Genomic DNA, 23,735 nt, shown 5'->3' with positions numbered 1-23,735 from the left:
ATAAGCAGTAAAAACTATGCTAAAAAAAAAAAACGTGGACAGACAGAACCCTAGGACAAATGGTAAAGGCAAAGGTATACAGACAAAATCACACAAAGAAGCATACACATACACACTCACAAAGAGAGAAAAAGGAAAAATATATATATAAAAGGAAGAGAGCAACCAAATCAATAAACAAATCTACCAATGATAATAAGCACTAAGTACTAAACTAAGATAAACATAAAATCAGAAACAAATGAGATGCAGAAAGCAAACCCCATTCTACAGTTGCTCCCAAAGTCCACCACCTCAATTTTGGGATAATTCATTGTCTATTCAGGTTTTCCACAGATGCAGGGTACATCAGGTTTATTGTGGAGATTTAATCCGCTGCTCCTGAGGCTGCTTGGAGAAATTTCCCTTTCTCTTCTTTGTTCACACAGCTCCTGGGGTTCAGCTTTGGATTTGGCCCTGCCTCTGCGTTTAGGTCGCCTGAGGGCTTCTGTTCCCTTTTGGGAAGTCTGAGGTCTTCTGCAAGTGTTCAGTAGGTGTTCTGTAGGAGTTGTTCCACATTTAGATGTATTTTTGATGTATTTTTGGGGAGGAAGGTGATCTCCACGTCTTACTCCTCTGCCATCTTGAAGGTCCTCATGATTTTCTGATGTTAAATCAATTTTGTTTGCATGCTTGGGAAAAATGCTACTTGATTATGATATATAATTCTTTTTATGTATTGGTGGATTCAGTTTGCTGATATTTTGTCAAGGAGTTCATATGTCTATGTCAGGAGGGATATTGGTCTGTTGTTTTCTGAGAATTTGTCAGGCTTTGTTATCCAGGTAATAATGGCATCACATCATTAGCTGGGAGGTAGTGTACCCTCATTTATGTTATAAAAGAGTTTGTGAAGGATTGGTATTATTTCTTTAAATATTTGATAGAATTAACCAATGAAGCTGTTGTGACCTTTGCTTTTTTTGAGGGAAGATTTTAAGTAACTAACTCATAGGTCTGTTTAGATTCTATATTTCTTTGTAAGTCAGGTTCGGTAGTTTGGTATTTCTAGGAATTTTGCCATTTCATCTAAGTTATCTAATTTGTTGGCATATAGTTGTTTATAATATTCTCTTATAATCATTTAAATTCCTTTAGGGTCAGTAGTGTTGTCCTTTACTTCATTCCTGATTTTGGTAATTTGTATTCCTTTGCTTTTTTTTTTTTTTCCTTGTTTATTTAGTCTAGCTAAAGTTTTGTCAATTTTGTTGAATTTTTTCAGAGAACTAACTTTGTGTTTCATTCATTTTTCTTTCATTGTTATTTTTCTGTATTCTAGTCCATTGATCTTTTCTCTGATCTTTATTTACTTTCTTGCTGTGGACTTGGTTTACTCTTCTTTTTCTAATTTCTTTATTGTGGATACTTTAGGTTACTGATTTGAGACCTTTCTTCTTTTCTGGTATAGGTGTTTAGAGCTATAAATTTCCCTCCAAGCATTGTTTTAGCTACATCTCATAAATTTTGATTACTGTGTTTTTGTTGTCGTTCTGTTTCTGATTTTTTCTTGTTTTCCATTTGATTTATTCTGGATACATGGGTTACTTAGAAATAAGTTGTTTAATTTCCAAATATTGGGGATTTCCTTTATTTTCTGTTGCTAATTTATAATTTAATTCAGTCGTGGTTGGGGAATATGCTTTGATGATTTCTATCCTTTTAAATGTATTGAGACTTGTTTTATGACTGGCATTTAATCTGTCTTTGAGAACTGTCCATATGCACTTGAAAAGAATGTATTTTATAGTCACTGGGTTGAATGTTCTAGGTTGAGTTGAGGAATTAAATTGTTCAAGTCCTCTATATCCTTGATGATTTTGTCTAGTTGTTCTATCAGCTATTGGGTAGGTATAGACATCTCCAGCTATTATTGTTAAAAGATCTATTTCTCCTTTAGTGTTAAGTTTTGCTTCCTGTATTTTGAGGCTCTGTTGTTAAGTGTGTATATGTTTGTCATTGTTATATCATCCTGATGTATTGAGCAGCTTCTCATTATGTCTCTTTTTGTCTCTTGTAATATTTTGTCTTAAATTCTCTGTCTGATATTAATATAGCCACTCCTGATCTCTTACGATTAGTTTGCATGGCATATCTTTTCCCATCATTTTACTTTCATCTCATTTGTATCTTTTCATCTAATTTGTATCTCTTGTAGATGGCACATAGTTTGATCTTGCTTTTTTATCCTGTCTGGTAATCTCTATCTTTTGGCTGGGGTGTTTAGACCTTTCCCATTTAATATAATTATTGACATGGTTGTATTTACCTTCGCCATTTTGCTGTTTTTCTATAGAAGTCTTTTTTGTTCCTCTCTTCCTCTTTGACTGCCTTCTTTTGTGTTAAATAAAATTTTCATTGAATCATTTTAATTTCTCTGTCAATATTTTTACTGTTTAAAAAGTTGTTTCTCTGGGGATTAGAATATGCATTTTAATTTACCACAATCTACTTCAGATTAAGACTAATTTAATTTTAGTAAAATATAGAATCTTTGCTGCAGTATAGTTCTGTACTCTCCCTGCTCCTGTTTGCTATTATTGTCATCTATATTACATGTATGTGCATTATCCAATACTGCAGTGTTATAATTATTTTTATACAATTTTATGTCCTTTAAATTAGTTAAGAAGAGAAATGAAAATATTATTTATAGAATCATTTATATTAACTCATATTTACCATTTCTGGTGCTCTTTATTTCGCATTGATTATTCATGTCACTGGAGTCAGTCTTTCAGTTTAACAGACTTCGTTTAGTATTTTTTATAAATCAGGTATGTTAGCAATGCATTGTCTCAGTCACTGCTTATCTGGGAATGTCCTTTTATTAGCCTTCATTTTTGGAACATAGTTCTGCTGGATAGAGAATTTTTATTTTTTTATTTCAACACTTTGAACATGGCATTCTCTATTTCATTGTTTCAGGTGAAAAGCCATTAACTGTATTGTTGCTCCCCTGTACAATGTGATGAGTAGCTTTTATCTTGCTTCTGTCAAGATTTTCTCTTTGTCTTGTGCTTTCAGCACTTTGACTATGGTGTGTCTATATGTGGATCTTTTTGTATTTTTCCAACTTGGGATTTGTTGAGTTCTCAAGTGTGTAGATTAATATTTTTAACAAATTTTGGAAGTTTTGGGTCATTATTTCTCAGGATATTCCTTTTGTCCCTTTGTCTCTCTCCTTTCCTTCTGGGACTCCTATCATGAAAATGTTGGTACACCTGGTTGTATTCCATAGGTCTCCAAGGCTCTGTTTTTTTTTTTTTCCTTCATTCTTTATTTTCCTCAGCTGGATTATCTCAGTTTAACCTATCCTCAACTTACTGGCTTTTTCTACTGTCAGTGCAAATCAGCTGTTGAATTGCAGATTTGAATTTTTTGAAAGTTGTTTCTGAACTCTCTCACTTTTTTTTAAATTGAAGTATAGTTGATTTACACTACTGTGTTTCAGGTGTACAGCAAAGTGATTCATTCTTTTTTATGGCTGAGTAATAGTCCACGTGTGTGTGTGTGTGTGTGTGTGTGTGTGTGTATTATATATATATATATGCATATCACCTCTTTATCCATTCATCTGTTGATGGACACTTAGGTTGCTTCCATGTCTTGGCTATTGTAAATAGTGCTGCTATGAACATTGGGGTGCATGTATCTTTTCGAATTAGAGTTTTTGTCTTTTCTGGTTATATGCCCAAGAATAGGATTGCTGGATCATTTGGTAGCTCTATTTTTAGTTTTTTAAGGAACCTCCATACTGTTTTCCCTACTTACTGGTTGCACCAGTTTACATTCCCACTAACAGTGTAGGAGGGTTCCCTTTTCTCCACACCCTCTCCAGCATTTATTATTTATAGACTTTTTGATGATAGCCATTCTGACTGGTGTAAGGCGATACCTCCTTGTGGTTTTGATTTGCATTTAATTAGTGATATTGACCATCTTCTCATATGCATGTTGGCCATCTGTATATCTTTTTTGGAAAAATGTCTATTTAGGTCATCTGCCCATTTTTTGATTGGGTTGTTTGTTTTTTTTGATATTGAGTTTTATGAGCTGTTTGTATATTTTGGAAATTAACCCCTTGTCAGTCACATTGTTTGCAAATATTTTCTCACATTCTATAGGTTGTATTTTCATTTCGTTGATGGTTTCCTTTGCTATGCAGAAGCTTTTAAGTTTGGTTAGGTCCCATTTGTTTATTTTTGGTTTTTTTTCTTTTGCCTTGGGAGACTGGTCTAAGAAAGTATTGCTACTATTTATGTCAGAGAATGTTTTGCCTATCTTCTCTTCCAGGAGTTTTACGGTGTCACATCGTATATGTGTCTTTAAAGCATTTTGAGTTTATTTTTGTATATGATGTGAGGGAGTGTTCTAATTTCATTGATTTACAAATAGCTGTCCAGCTTTCCCAGCACCACTTGCTGAAGGCAGTGTGTTTTCTCCATCGTATATTCTTGCCTCCTTTGCTGAAGATTAATTGTATGGGTTTGTTTCTGGGCTCTCTATTCTGTTCCATTGATCTACGTGTCTGCTTTTGTGCCAATACCACAGTGTTTTGATTAGTGTAGCTTTGTAGTATTGTCTGAAGTCTGGGAGAGTTATACCTCCAGCTTTGTTCTTTTTCCTCAGAATTGCTTTGCCAATTCAGGGCCTTCTGTGATTCCATATAAATTTTAGGATTATTTGTTCTAGTTCTGTGAAAAATGTCATGGGTAGTTTGATAGATATAGCATTAAATTTGTAGATTGCTTTCAGTAGTATGGCCATTTTAATAATATTAATTCTTCCAATCCAAGAGCATGGGATATCTTTTCATTTCTGTGAATCATCTTCAGTTTCCTTTATCAGTGTTTCAGAGTTCTCAGCATATAGGTCTTTCACCTCCTTGGTTAGGTTTATTCCCGTGTTTGTGTGTGTGTGTGTGTGTGGGGGGGTGTGTTTAGTGCGATTTTAAACTTTTTTTTTTTACTTTCTGATATTTCATTGTTACTGTAAAGAAATGCAACAGATTTCTGTATATTAATCTTGTACCCTGCTACCTTGCTGAATTCATTTATTAGTTCTAATAGTTTTTGTGTGGAGTCTTTAGGTTTTCTGTATAGAGTATTGTGTCATCTGCATATAATGACAATTTTACCTCTTCCCTTCCAATCTGGATACCTTTTATTTCTTTTTCTTGTCTGGTTGCTGAGGCTAGGACTTCCAATAATACGTTGAATAGCAGTGGTGAGAGTGGGCACCCTTGTCTTGTTCCAGAATTTAGTGGGAAGGCTTTCAGCTTTTCACTGTTGAGTATTGTGTTGGCTCTGGGTTTGTCATAAATGGTTTTTATTATGTTGAGATGTATTCCCCCTATACCCACTTCAGTGACAGTTTTCATCGTGAATGGATGTTGAATTTTATCACATGCTTTTTCTACATCTATTGAGATGATCATATGGTTTTTGTCTTTTCTTTTGTTGATGTGGTATATCACATTGATTTGCATATGTTGAACCATCTTTGTGACCCTGGTAAGAATCCAGCTTGATCATGGTGTATGATCCTTTATATGTGTTGTTGGAGTCGGCTTGCTTAAATTTTGTTGAGGATTTTTGCATCTCTGTTTGTCAAAGATATTGGCCAGTAATTTTCTTTTTTTGTAGTGTCTTTGTTTTTGGTATCAGGGTGATGGTGGCTGCATAAACTGACTTTGGGAGTGTTTCCTCCTCTTAAATCTTTTGGAATAATTTGAGAAGGATAGGTATACGTTCCTCTTTGTATGTTTGGTTGAATTCCCCAGTTAAGCCATCTGGTCCTGGATTTTGTTTGTGGGGAGTATTTGGGTTTTTTTGTTTGTTTTTTATTACAGATTCTATTACACTTCTAGTGATTGGTCTGTTCAAATTATGTTTCTTCTTGATTCAGTTCTGGCTGACTGTATGTATGTTTCTAAAACCTTTTCTGTTTCTTCTCGGTTGTTCAATTTGTTGGTTTATAACTGTTCATAGTATTTTCTTATGATTTTTTGTATTTCTGCAGCATTGGTTGTTATTTCTCATTTCTTATTTTGTTTATTTGGGTCTTCTCTCTTTTCTTTTTGGTAGCCTGGCTAGAGGTTTGTCGATTTTGTTTATCCTTTCAAAAAACCAGCTCTTGGTTTTATTGATCTTTTCTATTGTTGTTTTGATCTCTATTTTATTTATTTCCTCTCTGATCTTTATTATTTCCTTCCTTCTAATGACTTTGGGTTTTGTTTCTTCTTCTTTTTTCTAATTCTTTTAGGTGGTAGGTTAGGTTATTTACTTGAGATTTTACTTGTTGCTCGAGAAAGGCCTGTATTGCTCTGAATTTCCCTCTTTGAACTACTTTTGCTGCATCCCATAGATTTTGTAGGTTGTGTTTTCATTGTCATTTGTCTCGAGGTATTTTCTGATTTCCTTTTTGATTTCATTGTTGACTCATTGGTTTTTTAGTAGGATGTTGTTTAGTCTCCATATGATTGTTTTTTCCCATTTTTCTTTCTGTGGTTGATTTCTAGTTTCATACTGTTGCGGTCAGAAAAGATGCTTGAAATAATTTCTGTCTTCTTAAATTCATTGAGGCTTGTTTTGTGTCCTCGTGTGTGGTCTATCCTAGAGAATGTTCCATGAGCACTTGAAAAGAATGTGTATTTTGTTTGTTTTTGGTTTTTTTTGGATGAAGTGTCCTGTAGATACCAATTAAGTACATCCGTTCTATTGTGTCATTTAGGATCTCTCTTGCCTTATTGATTTTCTGTCTGAAAGATCTGTCCATTGATGTCAGTGGGGTGTTAAAGTCTCCTACTATTACTGTATTCCTGTCAATTTCTCCCTTTATGTCTGTTAGTATTTATTTTGTATATTTAGGTGTTCCTACATTGGGTGCATATATATGTTAACAAGTGTAATGTCCTCTTCTTGTACTAATCCCTTTATCATTATATAGTGTCCTTCTTTGTCTTTCTTTTTGGACTTTGTTTTAAAGTCTGTTTTGTCTGATACGAATATCGCTACCCCTGCTTTCTTATTGTTTCCATTTGCATGAAATATCTTTTTCCATCCCCTCACTTTCAATCTATGTGTGACTTTTGCCCTAAAGTTGAGTCTCTTGTAGGCAGCATATTGTAGGTACTTGTTTTTTTTTATCCGAGCAGATTTGAAATTTTTATTCTAGTTATGCACTTCCCAAATCCAGAGTTTCTATTTGGTTCCTTTAAAAAAAAAACCAAAATTCATTTTTTCCTCTTTATTGATACTCTCTCTCGGGTGAGGCATGATTGTCATGCCTTTAACTTTTTAATTCCCTTTAATTCTTTAGATATGGTTTCTTTTGCTTCTTTGAACATATTTATATTAGTTGACTTAAAGGCTTTGCCTAGTAAATCCAACATCTGGGCTCCTTCAAGAATAATTTCTATTGACTGCTGTTTTTCACTATATCTCACTATTTCTTTGTGTGTCATAGCTTTTTGTCAAAAACTGGATATTTAATATACTGTGGTAACTGACAATCTTACTTCCCCCTTTTCCATCCTCAGAGTTTGTTTTTGTTGCTGTTTGTTGTTGTTGTTTGTTTAGTGACTTTCCTGGACTAATTCTGCAGTCCTTATTCTTTATCATGTGTGGCTACTGAAGTCTGCTTGGTTAGCTGAGTCTTCGGATAATGATTTGACAGATTTTCTTAAATGCTTTTGACCAACATGTCTCCCATCTTTTTTTCAGTGGGCATTTTGTGTGTTGGGGTATGCATAACTGTGCCTTAGTCTTCCCTTCCTAACTGTGCAGAAACTCAAAGTTGAGCATGGGTGAGAGGCTAGAGCTCTGTAAGATCTTTCCTGGCTATTTGCACAGCCTTCTAGATCCCCAGGAATAGGTCAGAAATTAAAGCCCCTTAGGGGCATCTCATTTCTTAGATTTTTCTTTTTAAGTTTTTTTGGCCAGACTCTTGTTTGCGCCAACTAGAATCAATATCTGTGGCAACTGCAGTGTTAAGCAATTGCCGCTGTTTTTTGGGAGACTAACCTCCTGGGGATGGGGCTTTCCTCACTGAATGTCCTCAGAGTCAGATGAAATAAAAATTAGCTTCGGGGAATTCCCTGGTGGTCCAGTGGTTTGGACTCCACGCTTCCACTGCAGAGTGCATGGGCTCGACCCCTGGTTGGGGAACTGAGATTCCACATGCTGTGTAGCACGGCCAAAAAATTAGCTTCATGAATGGGGCTTTTTTAAGGAGCATCATTCAGGTCAAGTAGTGACAGTGCTCTGGGAACAGGGCTTTTGATGGTGCTCCAAATTTATCTGCCTCTTTCAGTGGCTACTAGGCTGCTGGCTTTCATAGCTAGTGTGGTTCTGAGGCCCTGGTTTCCAAGGCTACCATGAAGCTGGGAAGAGGGTATGAAATAGAGCAAGTTAAAATACCAGAAAGCTTACTGTTCTTATGAAAATTCAGCTGTTCCTCTTGAATACATGTTCCTAGGATTGTTGCAATCCTTTAGCTAACTTCTAGAGTGTTGAAAAAGTTGATTTTGAAAATTTACACCAGTATTCTCATCGCTTTTATGGAAGAGTGTATTTTCAGAGGTCCTTCATTCATAATTCCAAAAGTGCTTCTCATTCTGTCTGTGCTTTTTTTTTTTTTTTAAAAAATATTTACTTATTTATTTATTTGGTCGCGCCGGGTCTTAGTTGTGGCTCGCAGGCTTGTTAGTTGCAGCTTGTGGGCTTGTTAGTTGCGGCTCACTGGCTCCTTAGTTGCAGCACACAGGCTTCTTAGTTGTGGCATATGAACTCTCAGTTGAGGCATGCATGTGGGATCTAATTCCCTGACCAGGGATTGAACCCGGGCCCCCTGAATTGGGAGCACGGAGTCTTAACCACTGTGCCACCAGGGAAGTCCCCCTGTCTGTGCTTTTAGCCACTATGCACATTGCCTCTGTTCTTTATGATATCTAATTATGGCCTATGTCTATTTATTGTCAGCCATGAAAGTCCAGTCTTTGATTTCATTGAGAGCTGCTTGCGAAATAAACATGAAATGGTTATTTATGAAGCTGCTTCAGCTATCATCCATCTTCCTAACTGTACTGCAAGGGAGTTGGCACCTGCTGTTTCAGGTTAGTTGTATATTTGGTAACTGGCTTTTGTTTATTTTCTTATGTTTTTGTTTTAAGTTCCATAGGTCTACAGAATAGGTATTTTTGAACCTTAGCTCTGTATATGTAGCCTTTACATTTTGATATGTAAATGATTTATTTTAGCTGTTTTTTAATTACAGTTGTACCTCCATATCCTTGGGTTCCACATCCCACCGATTCAACCCAATCGATTCACGGTTGGTTGAATCCTCAGATGTGGAACCTGCAGATACCAAGGGCTGATTGTGCTACACCATTTTATATAAGGGTCTTTAGCATCCCCAGATTTGGGTATCTGCCAGGGGTCCTGGAAGGTCCAGGGTCCAGTCCCCTGCAGATATGGAGGGGTGACTGTATTTCTTTTTCTGAAGTTATCATTTCCCCATATTAAAAAATTTAAGTTTTTACTTAGAAAACAAGTAACTTTAATGCCTTCAGTTCTCCATGTTTAAAAAACCCATTTACTCTTACAACCATAAATATTAACACTCTTTAAATTCAGATATTAATGGGTATATTACGTTTTTTAGGAAAAAAAATAAACTTTGTTTCCTGTATTTAAAGTTTTTATAGCTCAACAAAAAGTACTTTTTCTATTTTTGATGATGTATTTTTCATGTGAATTTTTGATGCTGTGATCTAATTTCCTTATGTGTATTTTGAATGTGATTCTTCATGTATTTTCAGAAACATGCTATATGTTGAAATGAGCTATGTTCACAGTGACCTTTTTTCTTTCCTAGTTCTTCAGCTTTTCTGTAGTTCTCCTAAGCCAGCTTTGAGATATGCAGCTGTGAGGACCTTGAACAAGGTAGGTGTTCCTTTGCTGACTATTGACTTGTATCAGTGTTCAATTGAGAGACATTAAATACGAAGCATTTGGCTTTCTGTCCAAGGTTAGTAGATATGATTTATGGGCTTCACTTCTGTAGCACCTCACTTGTATTTGCAGCCTTAGATACGGCCATTTATACTATTATTCATGTGCTCAATAGCCACATGTAGTTAGTGACTATCGTATTAGACACTGCAGATATAGAATATTTCTATCATTGCAGGAAGTTCAGTGCTGGTCTATAGCAACACTATCCAATAGAAACACTGTGTGAGTCACATATGCAATTTTAAATTTTATTGTAACCACATTAAATTCTTTTATGATGAGATTAATTTTAAACATATATTTTATTTACCCTAACATTTATAAAATTTATCAATGTGATCAGTATAAAATTATTAGAGATATATTTTACCTTCTGTTTTTTCATATTAAGTCTTTGATATCCGGTGTATATTTTGTATTTACAGCATACCTCTGTTTGGAATAACCACATTTCAAAGGCTTAGTAGTCGCATATGGTTATTGGCTACTATATTGAACAGCATAAATCTAGAGGATACAGTGCAGAAACACAGAAGGAATTAAATAACTATAAAAATTTTATTTTATTTATTTATTTTTAAAAATATTTATGTGGTTGTGCTGGGTCTTAGTTGCGGCAGGCAGGCTCCTTAGTTGTGGCTTACCAGCTCCTTATTTGTGGCTCGCTGGCTCCTAGTTGTGGCATGCAAACTCTTAGTTGTTTCATGCATGTGGGATCTAGTTCCATGACCAGGGATCGAACCCAGGCTGCCTGCATTGGGAGTGCGAAGTCCCAACCACTGTGCCACCAGGGAAGTCCCTAAAAATTTTAAATGAAAGTTTAATGTTGTAGAATACTGGTCTAATGTAACATGTGGTTGACTATAAATTAATTGTATTAACAATTGGAGGAGAGAGAAATTTAGAGCAGCCATAGAAGGAGGCTTTATAGAACAATATGAATTGTATTTTGAAGAGTTGATATCGGTTCACATTCCTTCATCTATAATCTTGGGACCAGATGTATCTCAGAAATCAGTATTTTGAGAATTTTAGAGAGGTAATATGGTGCCATCTCTTATATTAATACTAACCCCTTTGGGCCTGGAGCAGTTAGACACATTAGACACGTTAATATTTCTGCTTTATATGTATGACTATCCTCACTACATGGAATAAATTAAGACTCAGTTTTACATTAGTTTGGGTCATTTTTTGCTGTTAAGTGATTTTGATGGCAATACTTTGCTGAGTTTTCAAAATTTTAGCATTATGGATAAAGGATTCTATACCAGTATAGGATTAGGCAGAGAGGTGAACATCATCAACAAAAGCAAAGAAACAGGACAATGACAGACATGTTTTAGTGACCGTGAGCAATCCAGTTTGGTTGGAGTTTGCTTGCTTAAATACAGAAGTGTTTTATAAGTGGTAAGATATTACATTTAAGTGTCTTCGAGTACTGTTTATCATTCTAGGTCCTACTCTCAGAGATTCTAAAATCTAGTAGAATAGGTAACCATGAACACATGTACTATAAGGAGAAACAGGCCAACTGTAATAAAAGGCAGAATATGATATTGTTATAAAGGTTATAGAAACTTAGGAAGATAAAGTGCTGTGCTATACTGTAACTAGCAGTTAATCATTTATCAAATGATATATCGTATCTTATTTATTAGAAACATTCATCTTGAAAAAATTGCTTTTTACCATATGTTGTCCCATTTAGATTTTAAAAAGGCATTTACCTTAATTAAAATTTCTGACCAGTCCCTCCCATCAAGCCTCTTAGATAGCCTCATCCACCAGAGGGCAGACAGCAGAAGCAAGAAGAACTACAATCCTGCAGCCTGTGTAACAAAAACCACATTCACAGAAAGATAGACAAGATGAAAAGGCAGAGGGCTATGTACCAGATGAAGGAACAAGATAAAACCCCAGAAAAACAACTAAATGAAGTGGAGATAGGCAACCTTCCAGAAAAAGAACTCAGAATAATGATAGTGAAGATGATCCAGGACCTCGGAAAAACAATGGAGGCAAAGATTGAGAACATGCAAGAAATGTTTAACAAAGACCTAGAAGAATTAAAGAACAAACAGAGATGAGCAATACAATAACTGAAATGAAAACTACACTAGAAGGAGTCAATAGCAGAATAACTGAGGTAGAAGAACGGATAAGTGACCTGGAAGACAGAATGGTGGAATTCACTGCTGCGGAACAGAATAAAGAAAAAAAAATGAAAAGAAATGAAGACAGCCTAAGAGACCTCTGGGACAACATTAAAGGCAACAACATTCGCATTATAGGGATCCCAGAAGGAGAAGAGAGAAAGGACCAGAGAAAATATTTGAAGAGATAATAGTTGAAAACTTCCCTAACATGGGAAAGGAAATAGCCACCCAAGTCCAGGAAGCACAGAGAGTCCCATATAGCATAAACCCAAGGAGAAACACGCCGAGACACAGAGTAATCAAATTGGCAAAAATTAAAGACAAAGAAAAATTACTGAAAGCAGCCAGGGAAAAACTACAAATAACATACAAGGGAACTCCCATAAGGTTAACAGCTGATTTCTCAGCAGAAACTCTACAAGACAGAAGGGAGTGGCATGATATACTTAAAGTGATGAAAGGGAAGAACCTACAACCAAGATTACTTTACCCGGCAAGGATCTCATTCAGATTTGATGGAGAAATTAAAGTGTTTACAGATAAGCAAAAGCTGAGAGAATTCAGCACCACCAAACCAGCTCTACAACAAATGCTAAAGGAACTTCTCTAAGTGGGAAACACATGAGAAGAAAAGGACCTACAAAAACATACCCAAAACAATTAAGAAAATGGTCAAAGGAACATACATATCAATAATTACCTTAAACGTGAATGGATTAAATGCTCCAGCCAAAAGACACAGGCTTGCTGAATGGATACAAAAACAAGACCCATATATATGCTGTCTACAAGAGACCCACTTCAGACCTAGGGACACATACAGACTGAAAGTGGGGGGATGGAAAAAGATATTCCATGCAAATGGAAATCAAAAGAAAGCTGGAGTAGCAATACTCATATCAGATAAAATAGACTTTAAAATAAGAATGTTACAAGAGACAAGGAAAGACACTACATAATGATCAAGGGATCAATCCAAGAAGAAGATATAACAATTATAAATATATATGCACCCAACATAGGAGCACCTCAATAAATAAGGCAACTGCTAACAGCTATAAAAGAGGAAATCGACAGTAACACAGTAATAGTGGGGGACTTTAACACCTCACTTACACCAATGGACAGATCATCCAAAATGAAAATAAATAAGGAAACAGAAGCTTTAAGTGACACAATAGACCAGATAGATTTAATTGATATTTATAGGACATTCCATCCCAAAACAGCAGATTACACTTTCTTCTCAAGTGCACACGGAACATTCTCCAGGATAGATCACATCTTGGGTCACAAATCAAGCCTCAGTAAGTTTAAGAATATTGAAATCATATCAAGCATCTTTTCTGACCACAACGCTATGAGATAAGAAATGAATTACAGGGGAAAAAACATAAAAAACACAAACACATAGAGGCTAAACAATACATTACTAAATAACCAAGAGATCACTGAAGAAATCAGAGGAAATCAAAAAATACCTAGAGACATATGACAATGAAAACACGACGATCCAAAACCTATGGGATGCAGCAAAAGCAGTTCTAAGAGGGAAGTTTATAGCTATACAAGCCTACCTCAAGAAACAAGAAAAATCTCAAAAAAGCAATCTAACCTTACACCTAAAGGAACTAGAGAAAGAAGAATAAACAAAACCCAAAGTTAGCTGAAGGAAAGAAATCATAAAGATCAGAGCAGAAATAAATGAAATAGAAACAAAGAAAACAATAGCAAAGATCAATAAAACTAAAAGCTGGTTCTTTGAGAAGATAAACAAAATTGATAAACCATTAGCCAGACTCATCAAGAAAAAGAGGGAGAGGACTCAAATCAATAAAATTAGAAATGAAAAAGGAGAAGTTACAACAGACACCGCAGAAATACAAAGCATCCTAAGAGACTACTACAAACAACTCTGTGCCAATAAAATGGACAACCGGGAAGAAATGGACAAATTCTTAGAAAGGTATAACCTTCCAAGACTGAATGAACCAGGAAGAAACAGAAAATATGAACAGAACAATCACAAGTAATGAAATTGAAACTGTGATTAAAAATCTTCCAACAAACAAAAGTCCAGGACCAGATGGCTTCACAGGTGAATTCTATCAAACATTTAGAGAAGAGCTAACACCCATCCTTCTCAAACTCTTCCAAAAAATTGCAGAGGAAGGAACACTCCCAAACTCATTCTGTGAGGCCACCATCACCCTGATACCAAAACCAGACAAAGATACTACAAAAAAAGAAAATTACAGACCAATATCACTCATGAATATAGATGCAAAAATCCTCAACAAAATACTAGCAAACAGAATCCAACAACACATTAAAAGGATCATACACCATGATCAAGTGGGATTTATCCCAGGGAGGCAAGGATTCTTCAGTATACGCAAATAAATCAATGTGATACACCATATTAACAAACTGAAGAATAAAAACCATATGACCATCTCAATAGATGCAGAAAAAGCTTTTGACAAAATTCAACACCCATTTATGATAAAAACTCTCCAGAAAGGGCATAGAGGGAACCTACCTCAACATAATAAAGGCCATATACGACAAACCCACAGCAAACATCACTCCCAGTGGTGAAAAACTGAAAGCATTTCCTCTAACATCAGGAACGAGACAAGGATGTCCACTCTCACCACTATTATTCAACATAGTTTTGGAAGTCCTAGCCATGGCAATCAGAGAAGAAAAAGAAATAAAAGGAATACAAATTGGAAAAGAAGAAGTAAAACTGTCACTGTTTGCAGATGACATGATACTATACATAGAGAATCCTAAAGATGCCACCAGAAAACTACTAGAGCTAATCAATGAATTTGGTAAAGTTGCAGGATACAAAATTAATGCACAGAAATCTCTTGCGTTCCTATATACTAATGATGAAAAATCTGAAAGAGAAATTAAGGAAACACTCCCATTTACCACTGCAACAAAAAGAATAAAATACCTAGGAATAAACCTACCTAGGGAGACAGAAGACCTGTATGCAGAAAACTATAAGACACTGATGAAAGAAATTAAAGATGATACCAACAGATGGAGAGATATACCATGTTCTTGGATTGGAAGAATCAATATTGTGAAAATGACTATACTACCCAAAGCAATCTACAGATTCAATGCAATCCCTATCAAATTACCAATGGCATTTTTTACGGAACTAGAACAAAAAATCTTAAAATTTGTATGGAGACACAAAAGACCCCGAATAGGCAAAGCAGCCTTGAGGGAAAACAACGGAGCTGGAGGAATCAGATTCCCTGACTTCAGACTATACTACAAAGCTACAGTAATCAAGACAATATGGTACTGGCACAAAAACAGAAACACAGATCAATGGAACAAGATAGAAAGCCCAGAGATAAACCCATGCACCTATGGTCAACTAATCTATGACAAAGGAGGCAAGGATATACAGTGGAGAAAAGACAGTCTCTTCAGTAAGTGGTGCTGGGAAAACTGGACAGCTACATGTAAAAGAATGAAATTAGAACACTCCCTAACATCATACACAAGAATAAACTCAAAATGGATTCGAGACCTAAATGTAAGACCGGACACTATAAAACTCTTTAGAGGAAAACATAGGAAGAACACTCTTTGACATAAATCACAGCAAGATCTTTTTTGATCCCCCTCCTAGAGTAACAGAAATAAAAAAAAAAATAAACAAATCGGACCTAATGAAACTTCAAAGTTTTTGCACAGCAAAGGAAACCATAAACGAGACGAAAAGACAACGCTCGGAATGGGAGAAAATATTCGCAAACGAATCAATGGACAAAGGATTAATCTCCAAAATATATAAACAGCTCATGTAGCTCAATATTAAAGAAACAAACAACGCAATCCAAAAATGGGCAGAAGACCTAAATAGACCTTTCGCCAAAGAAGACATACAGATGGCCAAGAAGCACATGAAAAACTGCTCAACATCACTAATTATTAGAGAAATGCAAATCAAAACTACAATGAGGTATCACCTCACACCACTTGAAATGGGCATCATCAGAAAATCTACAAACAACAAATGCTGGAGAGGGTGTGGAGAAAAGGGACCCCTCTTGCACTGTTGGTGGGAATGTAAATTGATACAGCCACTATGGAGAACAGTATGGAGGTTCCTTAAAAAACTAAAACTAGAATTACCATATGATCCAGCAATCCCACTACTGGGCATATACCCACAGAAAACCATAATTCAAAAAGACACATGCACCCCAATGTTCATTGCAGCACTGTTTACAATAGCCAGGTCATGGAAGCAACCTAAATGCCCATCGACAGACGAATGGATAAAGAATATGTGGTACGTGTATACAATGGAATATTACTTAGCCATAAAAAGGAACAAAACTGAGTCATTTGTTGAGACGTGGGTGGATCTAGAGAGTGTCATACAGAGTGAAGTAAGTCAGAAAGAGAAAAACAAATATCGTATATTAACGCATGTATGTGGAACCTAGAAAAATGGTACAGATGAACCAGTTTGCAGGGCAGAAGTTGAGACACAGATGTGGAGAACAAACATATGGACACCAAGGGGGGAAAACCACGGTGGGGTGGGTATGGTTGTGTGCTGAATTGGGCGATTGGGATTGGCATGTATACACTGATGTGTATAAAATTGATGACTAATAAGAACCTGCAGTATAAAAAAACAAAGAAACAAATAAAAAAACAACTAATACTAAACTTTCTTTGGGTTATGTGTATGGAAATATGTTCATATAAATGTTTCAGATATTACATGAAATTTCTAAAAATCTTATATGTTCTGGTATAATGTTATAAGTCATAATTCTAGTTATTACTTTAAAATGTGTATCTCAGAAATAACTAAATTTCCTTGTCAATTGCATTATTATGAACTTTCATCAAATCTTTAACCGTGGTCATTTTTAAGTCTTTTGTCATTTACAGAGAGTTCTGGGTGCTTTCACAAAAATGTTCCTATAAAAGGGTTTCATTTTCAAGGAATTCATGGAAAAAACTCTGACAAGTACAGGTTTCTGATAACTGACTATACTGCTGAAGTGAATGAATAAGCATTTTCAGAACTCTAATGGAAAACTGATGAATTCATAAAAGTGCTAACAAAAGATCACGATGAAAAAAAAATTAATTACATGGGACTGAGTGAACTGATGAGGATGATTATAATTTTTGTGACTTTCTGTTTGAATTTAAAAAAAAATCCCACAAGGATTCAGAGGCAAAAATATACAAATCAATTTACACTGCAAAGTAAAGGAGCTGTTACAGTGGAGGATTACTGGACTGGATGTTAATATTATGACATAGTATGAGTGTGTTTCGTGTTTGGTAATTGCAATCATTGTTGCTTTTGTTGTGGTCATCCATTTACAATGCTTGGTGTCAGTTTATCTCTTGTAAAAATAAAATACAGTGTGTGTGTGTGTGTGTGTGAGTTGTGAAAAAAAAAAAGGAAACTTTTAAATTCCTGATTCTGGTTTTGCACACCTGTATAATTAATGGTGATGATCATATTATAAGGGGAGGCCCAAATAGAAATTACAAATAAAGGAAATAAAATTCAATTTTTTAAAGTAAAAAAAAAAAATTTCTATTTTCGTCTTCTTTTCTTTTTTGAAGTTCTGGTCTTTATGAGTAGCAATTTGCTTAATTTTTTTCTTGCCCTTTGACAAGGTGGCAATGAAGCACCCCTCTGCTGTTACTGCCTGCAATCTGGACTTAGAAAACTTGATCACAGACTCAAACAGAAGCATTGCTACCCTGGCCATTACTACACTCCTCAAAACAGGAAGTGAGAGCAGTGTGGACAGGCTCATGAAGCAGATATCATCCTTTGTGTCTGAAATCTCAGATGAGTTCAAGGTAAGAGTTTAAATATGAGCATGTTTTCTCCCAGTCTCTGGCTTACCTATTTCATTTCTTTTTTTTTTTTTTCAATAAATTTTATTTGCTTTTAAAAAATAATAATTCTTATTAAAAATAGAGATGTACATGACATATATATGAAGAATATAAATAAATCACCTAAAAAACAGCTACAAATTACCCAAAATCTCAATATCCCAGAACAACTTTATGATATTTGTTAAACATGATTCCAAATATAGCTCTGTATATGTGCAGTTGGGTAAATGAATAGCTAGATATATTCAGAAAAAAATTAATAGAAAAAAAAATTAATAGAAATATAATCATACTATGAATATTATTTTAAAATTAACAATATAAAAATATATTTTGAACTTTAAAAAGGAAAATAATTAAAACTGAAGTTAATTGTGAACTTCAAATAAGTATTTCTTTATGCAAGACAGTTTTTTCTTTTTTTTTTATTTTAAACATTTTATCAAGAAGGCACATTTTTTTTTTATACAGCAGGTTTTTATTAGTCATCAATTTTATACACATCAGTGTATACATGTCAATCCCAATCACCCAATTCATCACACCACCACCACCCCACCCCCCGCAGCTTTCCCCCTCTGGTGTCCATATGTTTATTCTCTACATCTGTGTCTCAATTTCTGCCCTGCAAACTGGTTCATCTGTACCATTTTTCTAGGTTCCACATACGTGCGTTAATATATGATACTTATTTTTCTCTTTCTGACTTACTTCACTCTGTATGACACTCTCTAGATCCATCCACGTCTCAACAAATGACCCAGTTTCGTTCCTTTTTATGGCTGAGTAATATTCCATTGTATATATGTACCACATCTTCTTTATCCATTCATCTGTAGATGGGCATTTAGGTTGCTTCCATGACCTGGCTATTGTAAACAGTGCTGCAATGAACATTGGGGTGCATGTGTCTTTTTGAATTATGGTTTTCTGTGGGTATATGCCCAGTAGTGGGATTGCTGGATCATATGGTAATTCTAGTTTTAGTTTTTTAAGGAACATCCATACTGTTCTCCATAGTGGCTGTATCAATTTACATTCCCACCAACAGTGCAAGAGGGGTCCCTTTTCTCCACACCCTCTCCAGCATTTGTTGTTTGTAGATTTTCTGATGATGCCCATTCTAAGTGGTGTGAGGTGATACCTCATTGTAGTTTTGATTTGCATTTCTCTAATAATTAGTGATGTTGAGCAGTTTTTCATGTGCTTCTTGGCCATCTGTATGTCTTCTTTGGAGAAAGGTCTATTTAGGTCTTCTGCCCATCTTTGGATGGGGTGTTTCTTTTTTTAATATTGAGCTGCATGAGCTGTTTATATATTTTGGAGATTAATCCTTTGTCCATTGCTTTGTTTGCAAATATTTTCTCCCACTCTGAGGGTTGTCTTTTCATCTCGTTTATGGTTTCCTTTGCTGTGCAAAAGCTTTGAAGTTTCATTAGGTCCGATTTGTTTATTTTTTTTTTATTTCTGTTACTCTAGGAGGGGGATCAAAAAAGATCTTGCTGTGATTTATGTCAAAGAGTGTTCTTCCTATGTTTTCCTCTAAAGAGTTTTATAGTGTCCGGTCTTACATTTAGGTCTCGAATCCATTTTGAGTTTATTCTTGTGTATGATGTTAGGGAGTGTTCTAATTTCATTCTTTTACATGTAGCTGTCCAGTTTTCCCAGCACCACTTACTGAAGAGACTGTCTTTTCTCCACTGTATATCCTTGCCTCCTTTGTCATAGATTAGTTGACCATAGGTGCATGGGTTTATCTCTGGGCTTTCTATCTTGTTCCATTGATCTGTGTTTCTGTTTTTGTGCCAGTACCATATTGTCTTGATTACTGTAGCTTTGTAGTATAGTCTGAAGTCAGGGAATCTGATTCCTCCAGCTCCGTTGTTTTCCCTCAAGGCTGCTTTGCCTATTCGGGGTCTTTTGTGTCTCCATACAAATTTTAAGATTTTTTGTTCTAGTTCCGTAAAAAATGCCATTGGTAATTTGATAGGGATTGCATTGAATCTGTAGATTGCTTTGGGTAGTATAGTCATTTTCACAATATTGATTCTTCCAATCCAAGAACATGGTATATCTCTCCATCTGTTGGTATCATCTTTAATTTCTTTCATCAGTGTCTTATAGTTTTCTGCATACAGGTCTTCTGTCTCCCTAGGTAGGTTTATTCCTAGGTATTTTATTCTTTTTGTTGCAGTGGTAAATGGGAGTGTTTCCTTAATTTCTCTTTCAGATTTTTCATCATTAGTATATAGGAACGCAAGAGATTTCTGTGCATTAATTTTGTATCCTGCAACTTTACCAAATTCATTGATTAGCTCTAGTAGTTTTCTGGTGGCATCTTTAGGATTCTCTATGTATAGTATCATGTCATCTGCAAACAGTGACAGTTTTACTTCTTCTTTTCCAATTTGTATTCCTTTTATTTCTTTTTCTTCTCTGATTGCCATGGCTAGGACTTCCAAAACTATGTTGAATAATAGTGGTGAGAGTGGACATCCTTGTCTCGTTCCTGATGTTAGAGGAAATGCTTTCAGTTTTTCACCACTGGGAGTGATGTTTGCTGTGGGTTTGTCGTATATGGCCTTTATTATGTTGAGGTAGGTTCCCTCTATGCCCTTTCTGGAGAGTTTTTATCATAAATGGGTGTTGAATTTTGTCAAAAGCTTTTTCTGCATCTATTGAGATGGTCATATGGTTTTTATTCTTCAGTTTGTTAATATGGTGTATCACATTGATTTATTTGCGTATACTGAAGAATCCTTGCCTCCCTGGGATAAATCCCACTTGATCATGGTGTATGATCCTTTTAATGTGTTGTTGGATTCTGTTTGCTAGTATTTTGTTGAGGATTTTTGCATCTATATTCATGAGTGATATTGGTCTGTAATTTTCTTTTTTTGTAGTATCTTTGTCTGGTTTTGGTATCAGGGTGATGGTGGCCTCACAGAATGAGTTTGGGAGTGTTCCTTCCTCTGCAATTTTTTGGAAGAGTTTGAGAAGGATGGGTGTTAGCTCTTCTCTAAATGTTTGATAGAATTCACCTGTGAAGCCATCTGGTCCTGGACTTTTGTTTGTTGGAAGATTTTTAATCACAGTTTCAATTTCATTACTTGTGATTGTTCTGTTCATATTTTCTGTTTCTTCCTGGTTCATTCAGTCTTGGAAGGTTATACCTTTCTAAGAATTTGTCCATTTCTTCCCGGTTGTCCATTTTATTGGCACAGAGTTGTTTGTAGTAGTCTCTTAGGATGCTTTGTATTTCTGCGGTGTCTGTTGTAACTTCTCCTTTTTCATTTCTAATTTTATTGATTTGAGTCCTCTCCCTCTTTTTCTTGATGAGTCTGGCTAATGGTTTATCAATTTTGTTTATCTTCTCAAAGAACCAGCTTTTAGTTTTATTGATCTTTGCTATTGTTTTCTTTGTTTCTATTTCATTTATTTCTGCTCTGATCTTTATGATTTCTTTCCTTCAGCTAACTTTGGGTTTTGTTTATTCTTCTTTCTCTAGTTCCTTTAGGTGTAAGGTTAGATTGCTTTTTTGAGATTTTTCTTGTTTCTTGAGGTAGGCTTGTATAGCTATAAACTTCCCTCTTAGAACTGCTTTTGCTGCATCCCATAGGTTTTGGATCGTCGTGTTTTCATTGTCATATGTCTCTAGGTATTTTTTGATTTCCTCTGATTTCTTCAGTGATCTCTTGGTTATTTAGTAATGTATTGTTTAGCCTCTATGTGTTTGTGTTTTTTATGTTTTTTCCCCTGTAATTCATTTCTTATCTCATAGCGTTGTGGTCAGAAAAGATGCTTGATATGATTTCAATATTCTTAAACTTACTGAGGCTTGATTTGTGACCCAAGATGTGATCTATCCTGGAGAATGTTCCGTGTGCACTTGAGAAGAAAGTGTAATCTGCTGTTTTGGGATGGAATGTCCTATAAATATCAATTAAATCTATCTGGTCTATTGTGTCACTTAAAGCTTCTGTTTCCTTATTTATTTTCATTTTGGATGATCTGTCCATTGGTGTAAGTGAGGTGTTAAAGTCCCCCACTATTACTGTGTTACTGTCGATTTCCTCTTTTATAGCTGTTAGCAGTTGCCTTATTTATTGAGGTGCTCCTATGTTGGGTGCATATATATTTATAATTGTTATATCTTCTTCTTGGATTGATCCCTTGATCATTATGTAGTGTCTTTCCTTGTCTCTTGTAACATTCTTATTTTAAAGTCTATTTTATCTGATATGAGTATTGCTACTCCAGCTTTCTTTTGATTTCCATTTGCATGGAATATCTTTTTCCATCCCCCCACTTTCAGTCTGTATGTGTCCCTAGGTCTGAAGTGGGTCTCTTGTAGACAGCATATATATGGGTCTTGTTTTTGTATCCATTCAGCAAGCCTGTGTCTTTTGGCTGGAGCATTTAATCCATTCACGTTTAAGGTAATTATTGATATGTATGTTCCTTTGACCATTTTCTTAATTGTTTTGGGTATGTTTTTGTAGGTCCTTTTCTTCTCATGTGTTTCCCACTTAGAGAAGTTCCTTTAGCATTTGTTGTAGAGCTGGTTTGGTGGTGCTGAATTCTCTCAGCTTTTGCTTATCTGTAAACACTTTAATTTCTCCATCAAATCTGAATGAGATCCTTGCCGGGTAAAGTAATCTTGGTTGTAGGTTCTTCCCTTTCATCACTTTAAGTATATCATGCCACTCCCTTCTGTCTTGTAGAGTTTCTGCTGAGAAATCAGCTGTTAACCTTATGGGAGTTCCCTTGTATGTTATTTGTAGTTTTTCCCTGGCTGCTTTCAGTAATTTTTCTTTGTCTTTAATTTTTGCCAACTTGATTACTCTGTGTCTCGGCGTGTTTCTCCTTGGGTTTATGCTATATGGGACTCTCTGTGCTTCCTGGACTTGGGTGGCTATTTCCTTTCCCATGTTAGGGAAGTTTTCAACTATTATCTCTTCAAATATTTTCTCTGGTCCTTTCTCTCTTCTCCTTCTGGGATCCCTATAATGCGAATGTTGTTGCCTTTAATGTTGTCCCAGAGGTCTCTTAGGCTGTCTTCATTTCTTTTCATTTTTTTTTCTTTATTCTGTTCCGCAGCAGTGAATTCCACCATTCTGTCTTCCAGGTCACTTATCCGTTCTTCTACCTCAGTTATTCTGCTATTGACTCCTTCTAGTGTAGTTTTCATTTCAGTTATTGTATTGTTCATCTCTGTTTGTTTGTTCTTTAATTCTTCTAGGTCTTTGTTAAACATTTCTTGCATGTTCTCAATCTTTGCCTCCATTGTTTTTCCCGAGGTCCTGGATCATCTTCACTATCATTACTCTGAGTTCTTTTTCTGGAAGGTTGCCTATCTCCACTTCATTTAGTTGTTTTTCTGGGGTTTTATCTTGTTCCTTCATCTGGTACATAGCCCTCTGCCTTTTCATGTTGTCTGTCTTTCTGTGAATGTGGTTTTTGTTCCACAGGCTGCAGGATTGTAGTTTTTCTTGCTTCTGCTGTCTGCCCTCTGGTGTATGAGGCTATCTAAGAGGCTTGTCCTAGTTTCCTGATGGGAGGGACTGGTGGTGGGTAGAGCTGGCTGTTTCTCTGG

General features: G+C 35.6%; 1 protein-coding gene across 3 annotated transcripts in view; it reads left to right on the top strand.

The window, feature by feature from the left end:
* The window catches only part of COPG2 (COPI coat complex subunit gamma 2), a 132,274-nt gene that overhangs the window by 57,876 nt on the left and 50,663 nt on the right, over nt 1-23,735 (top strand). For all 3 annotated transcript variants that reach the window (XM_068549460.1, XM_068549462.1, XM_068549461.1), the window contains 3 exons: nt 9,021-9,154; nt 9,919-9,986; nt 17,909-18,097. In XM_068549460.1, coding sequence (XP_068405561.1) covers nt 9,021-9,154; nt 9,919-9,986; nt 17,909-18,097 — 391 coding nt within the window. The remainder of the gene's footprint in view (nt 1-9,020; nt 9,155-9,918; nt 9,987-17,908; nt 18,098-23,735) is intronic.

This window comes from Eschrichtius robustus, chromosome 8, assembly GCF_028021215.1.
Source record: "Eschrichtius robustus isolate mEscRob2 chromosome 8, mEscRob2.pri, whole genome shotgun sequence".
Lineage (NCBI taxonomy): Eukaryota > Metazoa > Chordata > Mammalia > Artiodactyla > Eschrichtiidae > Eschrichtius > Eschrichtius robustus.
This window is presented reverse-complemented; position numbering and strand designations above follow the sequence as displayed.